Raw genomic sequence first — 12,864 nt, forward strand, 5'->3', positions numbered from 1 at the left:
GTATTGAACACAATGTTGATAATCTAGTCTAATTGTGGATCTTAGAATATTAAATTAAAACATATTAACCCACTACATTGCATCAATTTTTTTAAACCATACTAAGTTAAAATTAGTCAAGTTAAAAATTATATAAATGTACATACCATAAACATCAGTTTACAAATCAGTTACTTTGGTTAAAATTATGGTATATAGTTGTACATAAGAAATTATGTTAAAATTTGTTTCCACAATAAACATGTATGATATGCATATTCAAGTTTTTGTTATATACCGGTATTGCTCCTATGGCTTTGTTTCTTGTGGGGTTAACTCGGTAGCTGGTAGTGCTTAGCAGTGTGTTTAGGTTGTGAGATTATCATGGAGGTGTTGTTCCGCAGTCATCCCATGTACAGCTACTGACTTGATAAAATTTTTAACTTGACTAATTTTAATTTAGAATAATTCAAAGGATTGATGCAGTGTAGTAGGGTAATTTGTTTTAATTTAATATTCTAAGATCCACAATTAAACTAGATTATCAACATTGTGTTCGATATAATAGATGTAAAAGGACCTGGTGATACTTTGATTAAAGCAAAAACGTTTGTCCAAACATGTAATGTACTGTATAATAAGGTGCAATAATAATGTATTCACCCATTCATAAATAAAGACGGAAATATTTAAAAAGAAATTTGTTACACAAATACTTACAGTATCTGAATAGCAAAAATAACTTTCCAGATTTTTTATATGTCGTGTATCCTCTGCTTCTTCCAGTAACAGTAGAATAATGGAACAAAGACTAGAAATTAGGTCACAGGGTCAAGAACTGAACTTCTTGTTTGTTTCTTGCATATGGTTTCAAAAGGATCTTGATATAAGAAATTAGACCAAGAGATAAAATTGAAGACATTATTACAAAAACAACCGTTGTCAAAATTGCTATTTTTCAGGAGAACAATAAAAAATAAAAGAATAACACATGTCGGCTATTTCCGTTCAGCTGGTGTTTTATCCTTGTGTCTATTGCACTTGACCTGGACCGTTTTTGGAGTCTATAAACATTTAGAATAGTAGCAAATGTGTCCTTAACTCAATTTCGTTAAAAATGACTAGGGCTGTTTTTGTAATAATGTCTTCAATTACTTTCGTCACCTGCAATTCTGAAAACTACTGTTATCTTAAAACAGAACATAAAAGACCTATAATTTCATTGACACATTTTGTAGTTTAAAATGTCTCATTTTATTTGTGGAATACATTGACAGTGATGTAACACATTTATAGTATTTTTGTGAGATTTCACATAAGTTATATCATAGGCTGAAAAGAATAGTAATTCGTTTAAATTCAGGTTTGAGCGTATATTTAATATGTATCTTTCACAAATTCAACCTCAGTTTAGTTTGAAATCTTATACAGCAGACTCTCGTCTATCCAGGCTATTCACCTGAACAAATGTGCACTGATAACTGAAGACATGGATAATAAATTTTTTTGCATTTTACTGCAGAACATTTTTACATACTAAGCATAGAGTACTGTGTTTGAAAATTTAATATGTGAAACATGTAACACATTCAATTATTATTTCAACAGTAAGTTTTGGAGTGTGTTGATACTGTTCTAGATTATGTGGAACATTGGGATTCTAATTACACTGATATTGTTGCACTTCATTACATTCATACTTGTCCTCATTAAGGATAACACGGATTGTTTGATCAATTACAGTGGCTGTTCAATCAATCAATAATTTTTTTGTCTGATCGTTAGTTGAGAAATATGCATACGACTTATAAACATGTTACAATGAGATATGTGTCAGGAAATAGAGCAAGAAAAGGTAGCTTGTTACTGACAGACAGTTTTTATACCAAGTTCACTTTGAAAATCGCACACTCTAATTCCAGGGAGAGTTAACACATATTCAAAATTTCGCGGAAAAATTAAATCAAAATAAATTTCAGTGGTACATTGATAACCCACAAACCAGATAAACTACACGTGGATAATGAGAGTTTGCTGTACTTGCGAATGAAAACGATAATATGAGGCATGTTCTTAAAGTAAGTTCCGTTTTCAATTATAGCCGTCGCATCGCTGCAATCGTTATTTTGCGCATGCATGTTTTCTTCTTCAGTCCTCAGGCAAGCTGTGCATGCAGTTTCAGAGCTTCAGTCCGTGTGTGTTGTTAGTTGTGATCAGTTGAAATGTTTAAAGTGATCGAGAACACCCTGCCGACTGTGAGATGCAGTCTGTTATCAGTTTCTTGAATGCGAGAAACATCAAACCAGCTGACATTCATCGTCAACTTTGTGAGGTGTATGGTGATGATGCCATTAGTGATGGAATGGTCAGGAGATGGGTTAGGAAGTTCAACGAGGGCTGTGTCTCTGTGCATGACGAGCAGTGTACCGATTGGCCATCTTTGATCAACGACGATTTGGTGTGTGCTGTCGATGAAAAAATTCATGAGGACAGGAGGTTCAAAATTTCTTTGCTCTCCTTGAATTTTCCACAAATGTCGTGGAGTGTTCTCTACAAAATTGTGACAGATCGATTACAATATCGAAAATTGTGCTCATGATGGGTACCCAAGATGCTCACCGAGGAACACAAACCCAAACGAGCTACCAGTGCATTGAGCTTTCTTACACGTTACAGTGAGCAAGGCGATGAGTTTTTTGACCATATCGTGACAGGTGACGAGACTTGGGTGTCTCACATGACACTTGAATCGAAGCAGCAGTCCATGGTATGGAGGCACACTGCATCACCAAGGAAAAATAAATTCAAACAAACCATGTCAACACGCAAGATCATGTGCACAGTTTTTTGGGACAGAAAAGGAGTCCTACTCATCGAATTCTTGCCTCAGGGTGAAACCATTAATAGAGAAACCTATTGCCAGACCTTGAAGAAGCTCCGTAGCGCAATTCAGAACAAGAGACTTGGGATGCTGACTGACGGAGTTGTGTTGCTTCATGACAACGCTCGGCCACACACAGCTCGTGACACTCAAAATCTCATCTCGAAATTTGGCTGGGAACAAATTGACCATCCCCACTATAGCCCAGATTTGGCTCCAAGTGACTTTCATCTCTTCCTGCACCTCAAGAAGTTCCTCAGTGGTCAACGTTTTGATGGCGACGATGAAATGAAAGCAGCAGTGCAGGAGTGGTTCGCTTCGCAGGCGGGCGAATTCTACAATGAGGGGATAGAAAGACTTGTGCCACGACTCGATGAATGCCTCAATAATGGTGGAGATTATGTTGAGAAGTAATTGAAATGTGGGGAATATAATGCAACAAAAATGGTTTGTAAATATCTTCCCGTTTACTTACTACACCCTTTTGGAACTTACTTTAAGAACACGCCTCGTAATGATAGTGAAACACAAAAACTACTTTTATGATTTATCAGATAATTGAAATTGAAGTAAATAATGAATGTAATGTGAAAATTTAAAAACTACATCTAAGTTAAATATTCTATTAGCTTTATACTTGAATTATTACACTTAAAGTAATAAGGAAAATAGTTTTTAAAGTTAATATTGTCGCAAGTTTATCAAAAACTATAGAAAAATACTAAGTGGTGTATACTGGGAGGCAAGAAGAATAATGGGTTAAATGCTTCCAAATTCAGTCATTGGAGAACAACGACAATAAATAGCTACAGTCAAAGCACTCAAATAATTAAAATAATTAGATTTTGCTGCCAGAGAAAACTTCATAATTTTCATTTATAGTTTTCTACCGAAGCACAGGTCTTTCATTGCAAATGCAACATTCTCAAATCTTTCCTATTTTCTGCCTTTATCTTAGTTTCCACATACAATCCATATAAACGTCGTAATATAGATTCGTTATTTCATCCTGTTCATTAATAGTTCATAATTATTGATCTGGTAATGCTTTCTCTTTCGTCATACCACACACTTTTTATCGCTGTAAAGAGGACCATAAGATGTGCAAAATTAAAATATTTTCTATTGACTCAAGTAGAATATACGGTATATATAATCTAATCTTGTAAAACTTCTTCCTCCACCAGAAATTCCTACTTACTCGAAGTGGTTGATAAATGTTTGTTTGTTACAGACCTGATAAGATGAGTCGCTTAACAGTGATTCCTGGCTGGGTCAGGATCAAAATAGAGGCCATTACAGAGTTACCTGAAAGTGAGTAACAAGTGAATCTTTGCACCTTGTCAGAGGCGAGGTGGGAGAGTGGGCTGATTGTAACTACTTTGTTGCAGATTCACTGACCACATCACTGGCTCCTCTCAAGCCATTCCCACTGCCTCCTACCAATGAGCCAACAATAGAAGTGATGGAGTTTGAAGGGACTTCTGAAAAAGACGTACACCCTTACACGACTTTCCTGAACAATCTGTATGTTTACCCTCAGAGCCTCAACTTTGACACTCAGAAGACCTTCACACGGGCAAGAAATATTGCTTGTGTCGTGGAACTCAGAGATTCGGATGCTGATGGGGCTCAACCACTTCGAGTAAGTAGGAATTTCTGGTGGAGGTAGAAGTTTTACAAGTTTAGATTATATTTTATTCTATTAGAACTACAGGTGGTCTAGGTTTGACTGATACTTTAAACCACCTGAACCTATTGTAATTATCTCTTTGGCATCAGAAGTGTGAAGTTAATAAAGCATCCAAAACTTTAATTTAGTTTTTGTAAGTGACTATTTTTGATAGTATTCTCTGTTTCGAATTTTTGACACCAAACAGTCAAATTAAATTCATATGTGACAAGCCTGGCATTATCATCTACTTCAGATTTTCACACTATGTACGTGTTTGCTAAATATTAAGTGTTCTATAAGCCTGTTGCAGTTATCAAGTCTTCACTCTGAAAAAGGCTGACATGATTGGTCCTTACAGGGTTTTTCAGTCATGCCTTTATTGAATCAAAAAATCACAAAATGAGTGCGTTCTTTGAACTTTTTTCCAATTAGATAATATTTAAAATTACCACTTTGATGTAATTTTTAATAATGAATAGAAGATTTAAAAATCTTTACACTTGGACCTATATTCATTTGTTTAGTCCACACCTGTGGAGTAACACTTAGTGCGTCTGGCCGCGAAACCAAGTGGCCTGGGTTCGAATCCCAGTCGGGGTAAGTTACCTGGTTGTGGTTTTTTCCGGGGTTTTCCCTCAACCCGATTTGAGGAAATGCTGGGTAACTATCGGTGTTGGACCCCAGACTCATTTCACCGGCATTATCACTTTCATCTCATTCAGATGCTAAATAACCTAAGATGTTGATCCAACGTCGTAAAATAACCTAGTTAAATAAATTCATTCGTTTAAAACCTGTACTATAAAAGATTACTATGTTACCAGTGTAGCTCAGGCAGTAGAGCATTTGCTGCTGATCCAGAGTTGCGCTCGAGCGTGGATTCAATTCCCAATTGGGCTGATTAGCTCGTTGGGTTTTTTCCGAGGTTTTCCCGAACCGTAAGACGAATGTCAGGTAATCTATGGTGAATCCTCGGCCTCATTTCGCCAAATACTATCTCGCTATCACCAATTCCGTCGACACTAAATAATCCAATAGTTGATACAGCAGTTGGCCTCGGTAGTGTAGTTAGTATAGCACTGGCCTTCTGTGCTCGAAGTTGCGGGTTTGATCCCGGCTTAGGTCGATGGCATTTAAGTGTGCTTAAATGCGATAGGCTCATGTCAGTAGATTTACTGGCGTGTAAAAGAACTCCTGTGGGACAAAATTCTAGCACACTGGCAAAGCTGATATAACCTCGGCAGTTGTGAGCATTGTTAAATAAACTATAATTTAAATTTTTTTGATACAGCATCGTTAAATAACCAAGTAAAAGAAAAAGTTACTTTAAAAAGTCAGTTGATTGTCATTTGTTTCTGAAAGACTATATTTAAAGTATCTAAATTTTCTCTCAGCAGTATTCCTGTTGCTGGCAATTTCTGTCATTGTTTTAACATTGACTTTCCAAGCTCTAAAAAAGTAAAGTCATATTTCGAGTGATACGTACTTGTTGATATGTGGTCACAGTGTGTGTTTGGAAGACCTGGTGGGCCAGTGTTCGTGCACCAGAGCTCGTGTACAGTGTTGCACCACAGCACCACACCCACCTGGTATGAGGAAGTGAAGTTGCGACTACCTATCAACTTGCACAGCAAGCATCATCTACTCTTCACCTTCTACCACATCTCCTGCGAGCTTTCCAAGAAGAAGGAGAACAGCATTGAGACCTGTGTTGGCTACACCTGGTTGCCATTGTTACAAAAGGGCAGGTTAGTGACCTGACTAGCACTGTTGCCTTACCACAAATTTTCGAAAGATTGTCGTATTGTATTGGTTAGTTACACAACACTGTAAAAGATGACATCGAAAAACATGAATCTTAAGTGAGTTTCTGTAGATTGACATATGGTCATTCCCTGAAATATTATGTTCAAATTATACAGTATAATGGCAGAATTATTCTCTGTAACTGGGTTGCAAAGAGTATGAATGAAATATTAGAGTTTCAGGCTCATTTTATATAATGTGTTGATGTGCAACTTATTGCATTCTTTGGTCCTTGCAGATTGAATGTAGAGGAGCAAGTACTTCCAGTGGCGTCCAATCTTCCGCCTGGATATCTTTCTGTTCAGCCTTTGGGTCTTGGAAAGGGGGTAATAATTATGCACACACCAATATATGTATTTATTTATTTAATAGATTTATTACTACTGGCAGAGTTAAGGCCATAAGGCCTCCTTTTCCACTTAACCAGTATAAGAACAATAGCAAATATACGTAGTAATAGCAATATAGGAACAATATACAATCCATAATAAATATTACTCACTTACTTACTTACTTACTTACTTACTTACTGGCTTTTAAGGAACCCGGAGGTTCATTGCCGCCCTCACATAAGCCCGCCATAGGTCCCTATCCTGAGCAAGATTAATCCAGTCTCTATCATCATATCCCACCTCCCTCAAATCCACTTTAATATTGTCCTCCCATCTACGTCTCGGCCTCCCCAAAGGTCTTTTTCCCTCCGACCTCCCAACTAACACACTATATGCATTTCTGGATTCGCCCATACGTGCTACATGCCCTGCCCATCTCAAACATCTGGATTTAATGTTCCTAATTATGTCTGGTGAAGAATACAATGTGTGCAGTTCTGTGTTTTGTAACTTTCCCATTCTCCTGTAACTTCATCCCTCTTCGCGCCAAATATTTTCCTAAGCACCTTATTCTCAAACACCCTTAACCTATGTTCATCTCTCAAAGTGAGAGTCCAAGTTTCACAACCATAAGGAACAACCGGTAATATAACTGTTTTATAAATTCTAACTTTCAGATTTTTTGACAGCAGACTGGATGATAAAAGCTTCTCAACCGAATAATAACAGGCATTTCTCATATTTATTCTGTGTTTAATTTCCTCCCGAGTATCATTTATATTTGTTACTGTTGCTCCCAGGTATTTGAATTTTTCCACCTCTTCAAAGGATAAATTTCCAATTTTTATATTTCCATTTCGTACAATATTCTCGTCACGAGACATAATCATATACTTTGTCTTTTCGGGATTTACTTCCAAACCTGTCTCTTTACTTGCTTCAAGTAAAATTCCCGTGTTTTCCCTAATTGTTTGTGGATTTTCTCCGAACATATTCACGTCATCCGCATAGACAAGAAGCTGATGTAACCCGTTCAATTCCAAACCCTCTCTGTTAACCTGGACTTTCCTAATGGCATACTGTAGAGCAAAGTTAAAAGTAAAGATGATAGTGGATCTCCTTTCTTTAGCCCACAGTGAATTGGAAATGCATCTGACAGAAACTGACCTATACGGACTCTGCTGTACGTTTCACTGAGACACATTTTAATTAATCAAACTAGTTTCTTGGGAATACCAAAATCAATAAGAATATCATATAAAACTTAGAATAATAATAATAATAATATTATTATTATTATTATTATTATTATTATTATTATTATTATTATTATTATTATTATTATTATTATTATTAAGTGCAAAATGAAGACAATTTTAGTTACATGTAATTCTAAGAGTCAAACAATTACAACAATAAATTTAATTATGTAGAAGAGCCTTCATTGACTGTCACAATCTTTGTATATATACTTTAATATGTGAAACAACATAGAAAAAAATAAAGTATTAACAACAAGTACAGTAGAACTCCAATTATTCGGACTAATAGGGGGTAGTATGATCCAGATATGCAGGAGTCCGGATAATTGGGTCGGAAATGGAAAGAGTCTAGAAACAACAGTAGTAAGCTACTTCATATTAAAAGTGCAAAATGACTGTAGGCCTACAGTTTATAATGAATGAAGATACACATATTGAAAAAAAATAGAATTTTAAATGGATTATTAAATAAATCAATAATAATAAAATAATTATTCTTCATATTCCATACAGAACAGAACTGTACTTACGTATGGTAGTACAGTACACGGAATAAAAAACGTGAACATATGCAACTTTCTTTGAATAAACAATTTCAAACTGTCCTGAAACGTGATGTGGATAATTGGCAATCCGGATATTTGGAGTTCTATTGTACTTTCGCCTTTTCAAGCATCATCAAGTTGTATTAGGAAATTGAACGTTATGAACGTAATTCAATTGTATAAAATATAGTAATCTTAAAATCTATAAAATCAAACACATTTGTTACAGATAATTTGATTTCATGAAACATAGACAATTTTTTTTAAATTTCAATTGTTAACATTGTTAACTGGCGTTTGGATTAGCAGTGCATGTGTCAGAATCAAGTTCAAGTGTGATAAGTGTATAGTTTGTAAGTCCTATATTTTCAATTCTGAAAATGAGTACCACCAAAAGTATAAGATTGTGTGTGCAAAAATATGCCTACTTACTAAATTAACTCTGCATTTAGTTAGGTTGACACAGACGATTTTTAATTAGTCCAGCTGCCCAGGACTACGGTTTAGTCTAAAATAAGTACATAATAATAGATAAGTAACATCAATTTTAGCCTCCTTAGCCATTTGACCTGTTTTACTGTTCCTCTGTTTAAATGCTTTTTTTTGGTATGCTGAGTAATGTTGGAATGGCACCAGGTTTCAACTGATTTCTTAGAAAATAGGAAAACATCACATCTTCTAAGTGCACACTACATACTGTGCAGTTTAATATGCAGTTTCTATTTAAATATATGGCATTCTTTTTAAAAAAAAATCCTCTCTCCTGGATTATACAATCCATTTCTTCGCACTAGAAAAATGTAAGATTGACACTGACTTTTGGTTAAATAATTAGGCCTATGGCTAATTGAATTGTATAAGTCTGTACGAACTATTTTGATTCGATTAATAATATTCCATTCTTGATAATCTATTAATAAATAAAATTATTTTACATACCATTGCTAGTCTTTTGGAAAGCTGAAAAAGCCTATGTCTTTATTTGTGTTGGAATTTTTTTTGCAGTTAGATGCTGAGCACCATCGACCACCTTTTTTCTTACCAATACTCATTACAAACATCCAAAATTATAAATAAGGAGCGGATTTCTATGTAATTAAATATTATTTTTGCGTGTCATAAAACACAATTAACAAAGTTAAAAATTCCGAACATGAAGTTTCAAGTTTAAAACCCGAATTTTATTTCACATAAAAACACATATTTTCACAAAAAAATTATGTAAATACATATTTTCAGGAAATCTATTATAAACACATAAATCTTGGAGTTTTTTTACTTAAATAATTTTTTACAAGAACTTTTAAACATTTTAAAACTAAATAAATAATGTCACTCAGAAGTACGTTATCTTTTTTAAGAATTCTTGGTTTCTTCGTGTTTCTAAGTGCTGTGTGGTGTATCCGTGATCCATTTTTGTAATAGTATCGTCTTAAGTTCTCAGAACTGCTAGGCAGCATATCAATGTTATTATTAGAGAATAAATTAACATGGACAAAGAGGAGAGATCTTGCAACACATAATTAGGAATGTTTATTGTTGCTGAGGATGATTTAATTCCACGCTTTGTTTGTGAAACACAACAGATAAGAGCTCGGGTATGAACATTATTTAATTTAAACAAATCTCTCGTCTCTCGCTCATGTCCATCAAGTAAGGCAAAATGTCTTGTTGTGATTCCCTGTTATCGGGCTTCGTCAATCGATATCCTTCAAGAATACTGAAAGATGGTTGTTTATAAAACGATTTGGCTTTCCTATTAGCAAATCTAAGCCTTTTGTGTGACACCATAAAAAAAACTCTAAACATCCAAAAACCTGTTGTCTGAAACAGGGAGGTGCGTGCCGTAGAAATAAACTAGACTCGCTACCAGGTTCAGAAGTACAAGTACTAAGGGACAAATTCCAGAATGTGTTTGGGAAAAACAGTGGATATAAAAAAATGTGTAGGCTAAGGTTGCTCAAGTATTGGAGGGTGTCCCTTTAGGTGAAACTGACGGTGTTTGTGTTCGTGACATTCCTCTTTTTAAATATGCATGTTTGACGTCCTGTGATGTGGAAAGATCGTTTTCACAGTATAAGTCGTTGTTCAGAGATAATCGGCAAGCATTTGTGATGGAGAATTTGGCGATGACCTTTGTTGTTCACTGCAATTCTCGGCCAACTACTAGCACTTAAGTGTGGTTGGTGAGTACCTAGTAACATTTTTTTTTCCAAGCTAAGTAAGGTATTTTTGTCATATTTAAAAAAATATATATATTTTTTTGTTTTTAGCAAATATTTTTGTAATTTTTAGCACATAAAAAATAAATATATTTAAATTTTTTAGCACATAAAAATCCGCTCCCTAATTATAAATATTTATACATTTAAGAAATTGAACAATTGTTCATTCAAAGCTAGGTATGCCATCTGTTTAATATGGCAGACCTTTGTCATATGCGCTAAAAATTCGTGCACAAATTGCAATGGAGTTTCCTTTCTGTATTTTACTGGTATTCTGTGACAATACCTTTTCTTTATATGTTTCATAGCTACTGGCATTGCAATGGTGTTACAGTTTGAGACATACAAGGCAGTGCTGTCGTCAGTTTGCAAAATATTGCTTTATTTTCAATTTTAGAATAACGTACTGACTACATTCAAGTAAGTAAGTAAATAAATAAAAAGTGATCCCCTAAAAGTATGGAGTGATTATCATTAATTGAATATGCATACGTCTTCTGTAATATTAATTTCCTTTTGTAAAATTGGTATGAAGTTTGGAAAATTACTTTTTGTTTCTCCCCCCCCCCCCCTCCATTTTACTGGAAGGATTGTTAAATGGGAGAAAAGTTCGAGACACAAGAAGTTATCAGATGATAAACAGCATTAAGATATATGGATCATATACGGAGACTAGGAGTAAGGCAGAAAATAGGGAAGACTGAAGAATGCTGGGTTTGCAGTGAAAGACCTGCCCTCGGGCAGAAAACTATAAATGAATGACATGTAGTTGGGAGGGAGCCTTCATGGTTTCCTGTACACATTTCAGTGACATATTGGCACTAGGGAGTATATTTTAATATTTCAATAGAATGACTTTCTTCTTCAGCCATGTGCTTGCAGAAGTTCATTTACCAAAACTCAGTGTTGTAATATTTCAGTATTCAGGACCGGAGATATCATGGATTGACAGTCAAAGACAAATCTTCAGTGTGAATTTCCAGTTGGTTTCCACAGTGGCCACCAGAGACCAGCATCTACACAACCTATTTGCTCACACAGACAAGATGCTGGACAACAAGGCTGCATCGCCACCACCTTGTGAGACAGAAATCTGCAAGATTCTGAAGGTACCATTATTTACCCTCAACTTGCATATACTGTACATGTGATTTCAAGCTGTGCAGTTTAATACAGTGTACTTGTCATGTATACACATATGGTTCCAGGCTGCACATGCTATCCAGCTGCCAACTGTTATCACGTTTCTGCCAACTCTCCTCAACCACTTGTTTAGCCTGTTAGTAGTGTCCTCCAGTGAGGAAATTGGTCTCAATGTGATCCGGGTTCTGATCCACATCATTCACATGGTGCACGAGGCTGGCAGGAAGGAAATTTTGCAGGCATATGTTAAGGTAATGTGATTTTATGTTTTTCTCACATTTTATTATTTTACAAGCTTCAGTGGAACTATTTTTCTTAATCATGGCTGAGCATACTCCTTTAAAATTCTTCTTTGCATCAATGTATGTTGCAGTTTGTTTTTGTGCCACCAAGTGTTGCCAGTTTAACAACTGTACATGAGGAGATGAGCCGGCATCTGCCCACCCTGTTGCGCCCTGCCAACACAGACTTCCTAGTAATCAACAAGTTCATGCATCATTCCAGTTTCTTCTTCGACATTATGGTGAAGAGCATGGCACAGCATCTATTGAGTAGTGGTCGCATCAAGGTCTGTTCATGCTAGAGAGGCTGAAAATAGTTCAGTATGTTGAAAGCTTGTTGAGACAGGGAAATTGTTTATTTCAGGAATGTAACATACTCAAAACTTGCAGAATTGCTGTTAATTTATATTCACAACTCTCGGATTTAACAATTACACAACTTTCTTTCCACCAGTTGTTCGTAAAGAATACAGTGCATCTGGTAACTCTGTTATTTATGTATGTCATTGTAGATGCATCGCAATGAGAGGTTCTCAGCAGACTTTCTGTACCGCATTCAGAATCTTCTACAAGTCTTGTGTCCATATCTCATCCAGAAGTACAAGGAGATGCCAATTGAGACCCAGGAGCTCAATCGCAGTCTTGCCAACTTTCTTAAGGTTATATTTGACATATTTATATATTTTTATATTTGATATATATTCCACCATGGATGTGGAAAAGGCCAAAGTGTTA

At 35.5% G+C, this 12,864-nt stretch overlaps 1 protein-coding gene across 2 annotated transcripts in view; it reads left to right on the forward strand.

The window, feature by feature from the left end:
• The window catches only part of Ziz (dedicator of cytokinesis protein Ziz), a 79,929-nt gene that overhangs the window by 19,518 nt on the left and 47,547 nt on the right, over window positions 1-12,864 (forward strand). For both annotated transcript variants that reach the window (XM_069820961.1, XM_069820960.1), the window contains exons 13-20: window positions 4,095-4,174; window positions 4,252-4,505; window positions 6,042-6,283; window positions 6,580-6,667; window positions 11,626-11,814; window positions 11,914-12,099; window positions 12,222-12,416; window positions 12,642-12,788. In XM_069820961.1, coding sequence (XP_069677062.1) covers window positions 4,095-4,174; window positions 4,252-4,505; window positions 6,042-6,283; window positions 6,580-6,667; window positions 11,626-11,814; window positions 11,914-12,099; window positions 12,222-12,416; window positions 12,642-12,788 — 1,381 coding nt within the window. The remainder of the gene's footprint in view (window positions 1-4,094; window positions 4,175-4,251; window positions 4,506-6,041; window positions 6,284-6,579; window positions 6,668-11,625; window positions 11,815-11,913; window positions 12,100-12,221; window positions 12,417-12,641; window positions 12,789-12,864) is intronic.

This window comes from Periplaneta americana, chromosome 3 (assembly GCF_040183065.1).
Source record: "Periplaneta americana isolate PAMFEO1 chromosome 3, P.americana_PAMFEO1_priV1, whole genome shotgun sequence".
NCBI classification, from domain to species: domain Eukaryota; kingdom Metazoa; phylum Arthropoda; class Insecta; order Blattodea; family Blattidae; genus Periplaneta; species Periplaneta americana.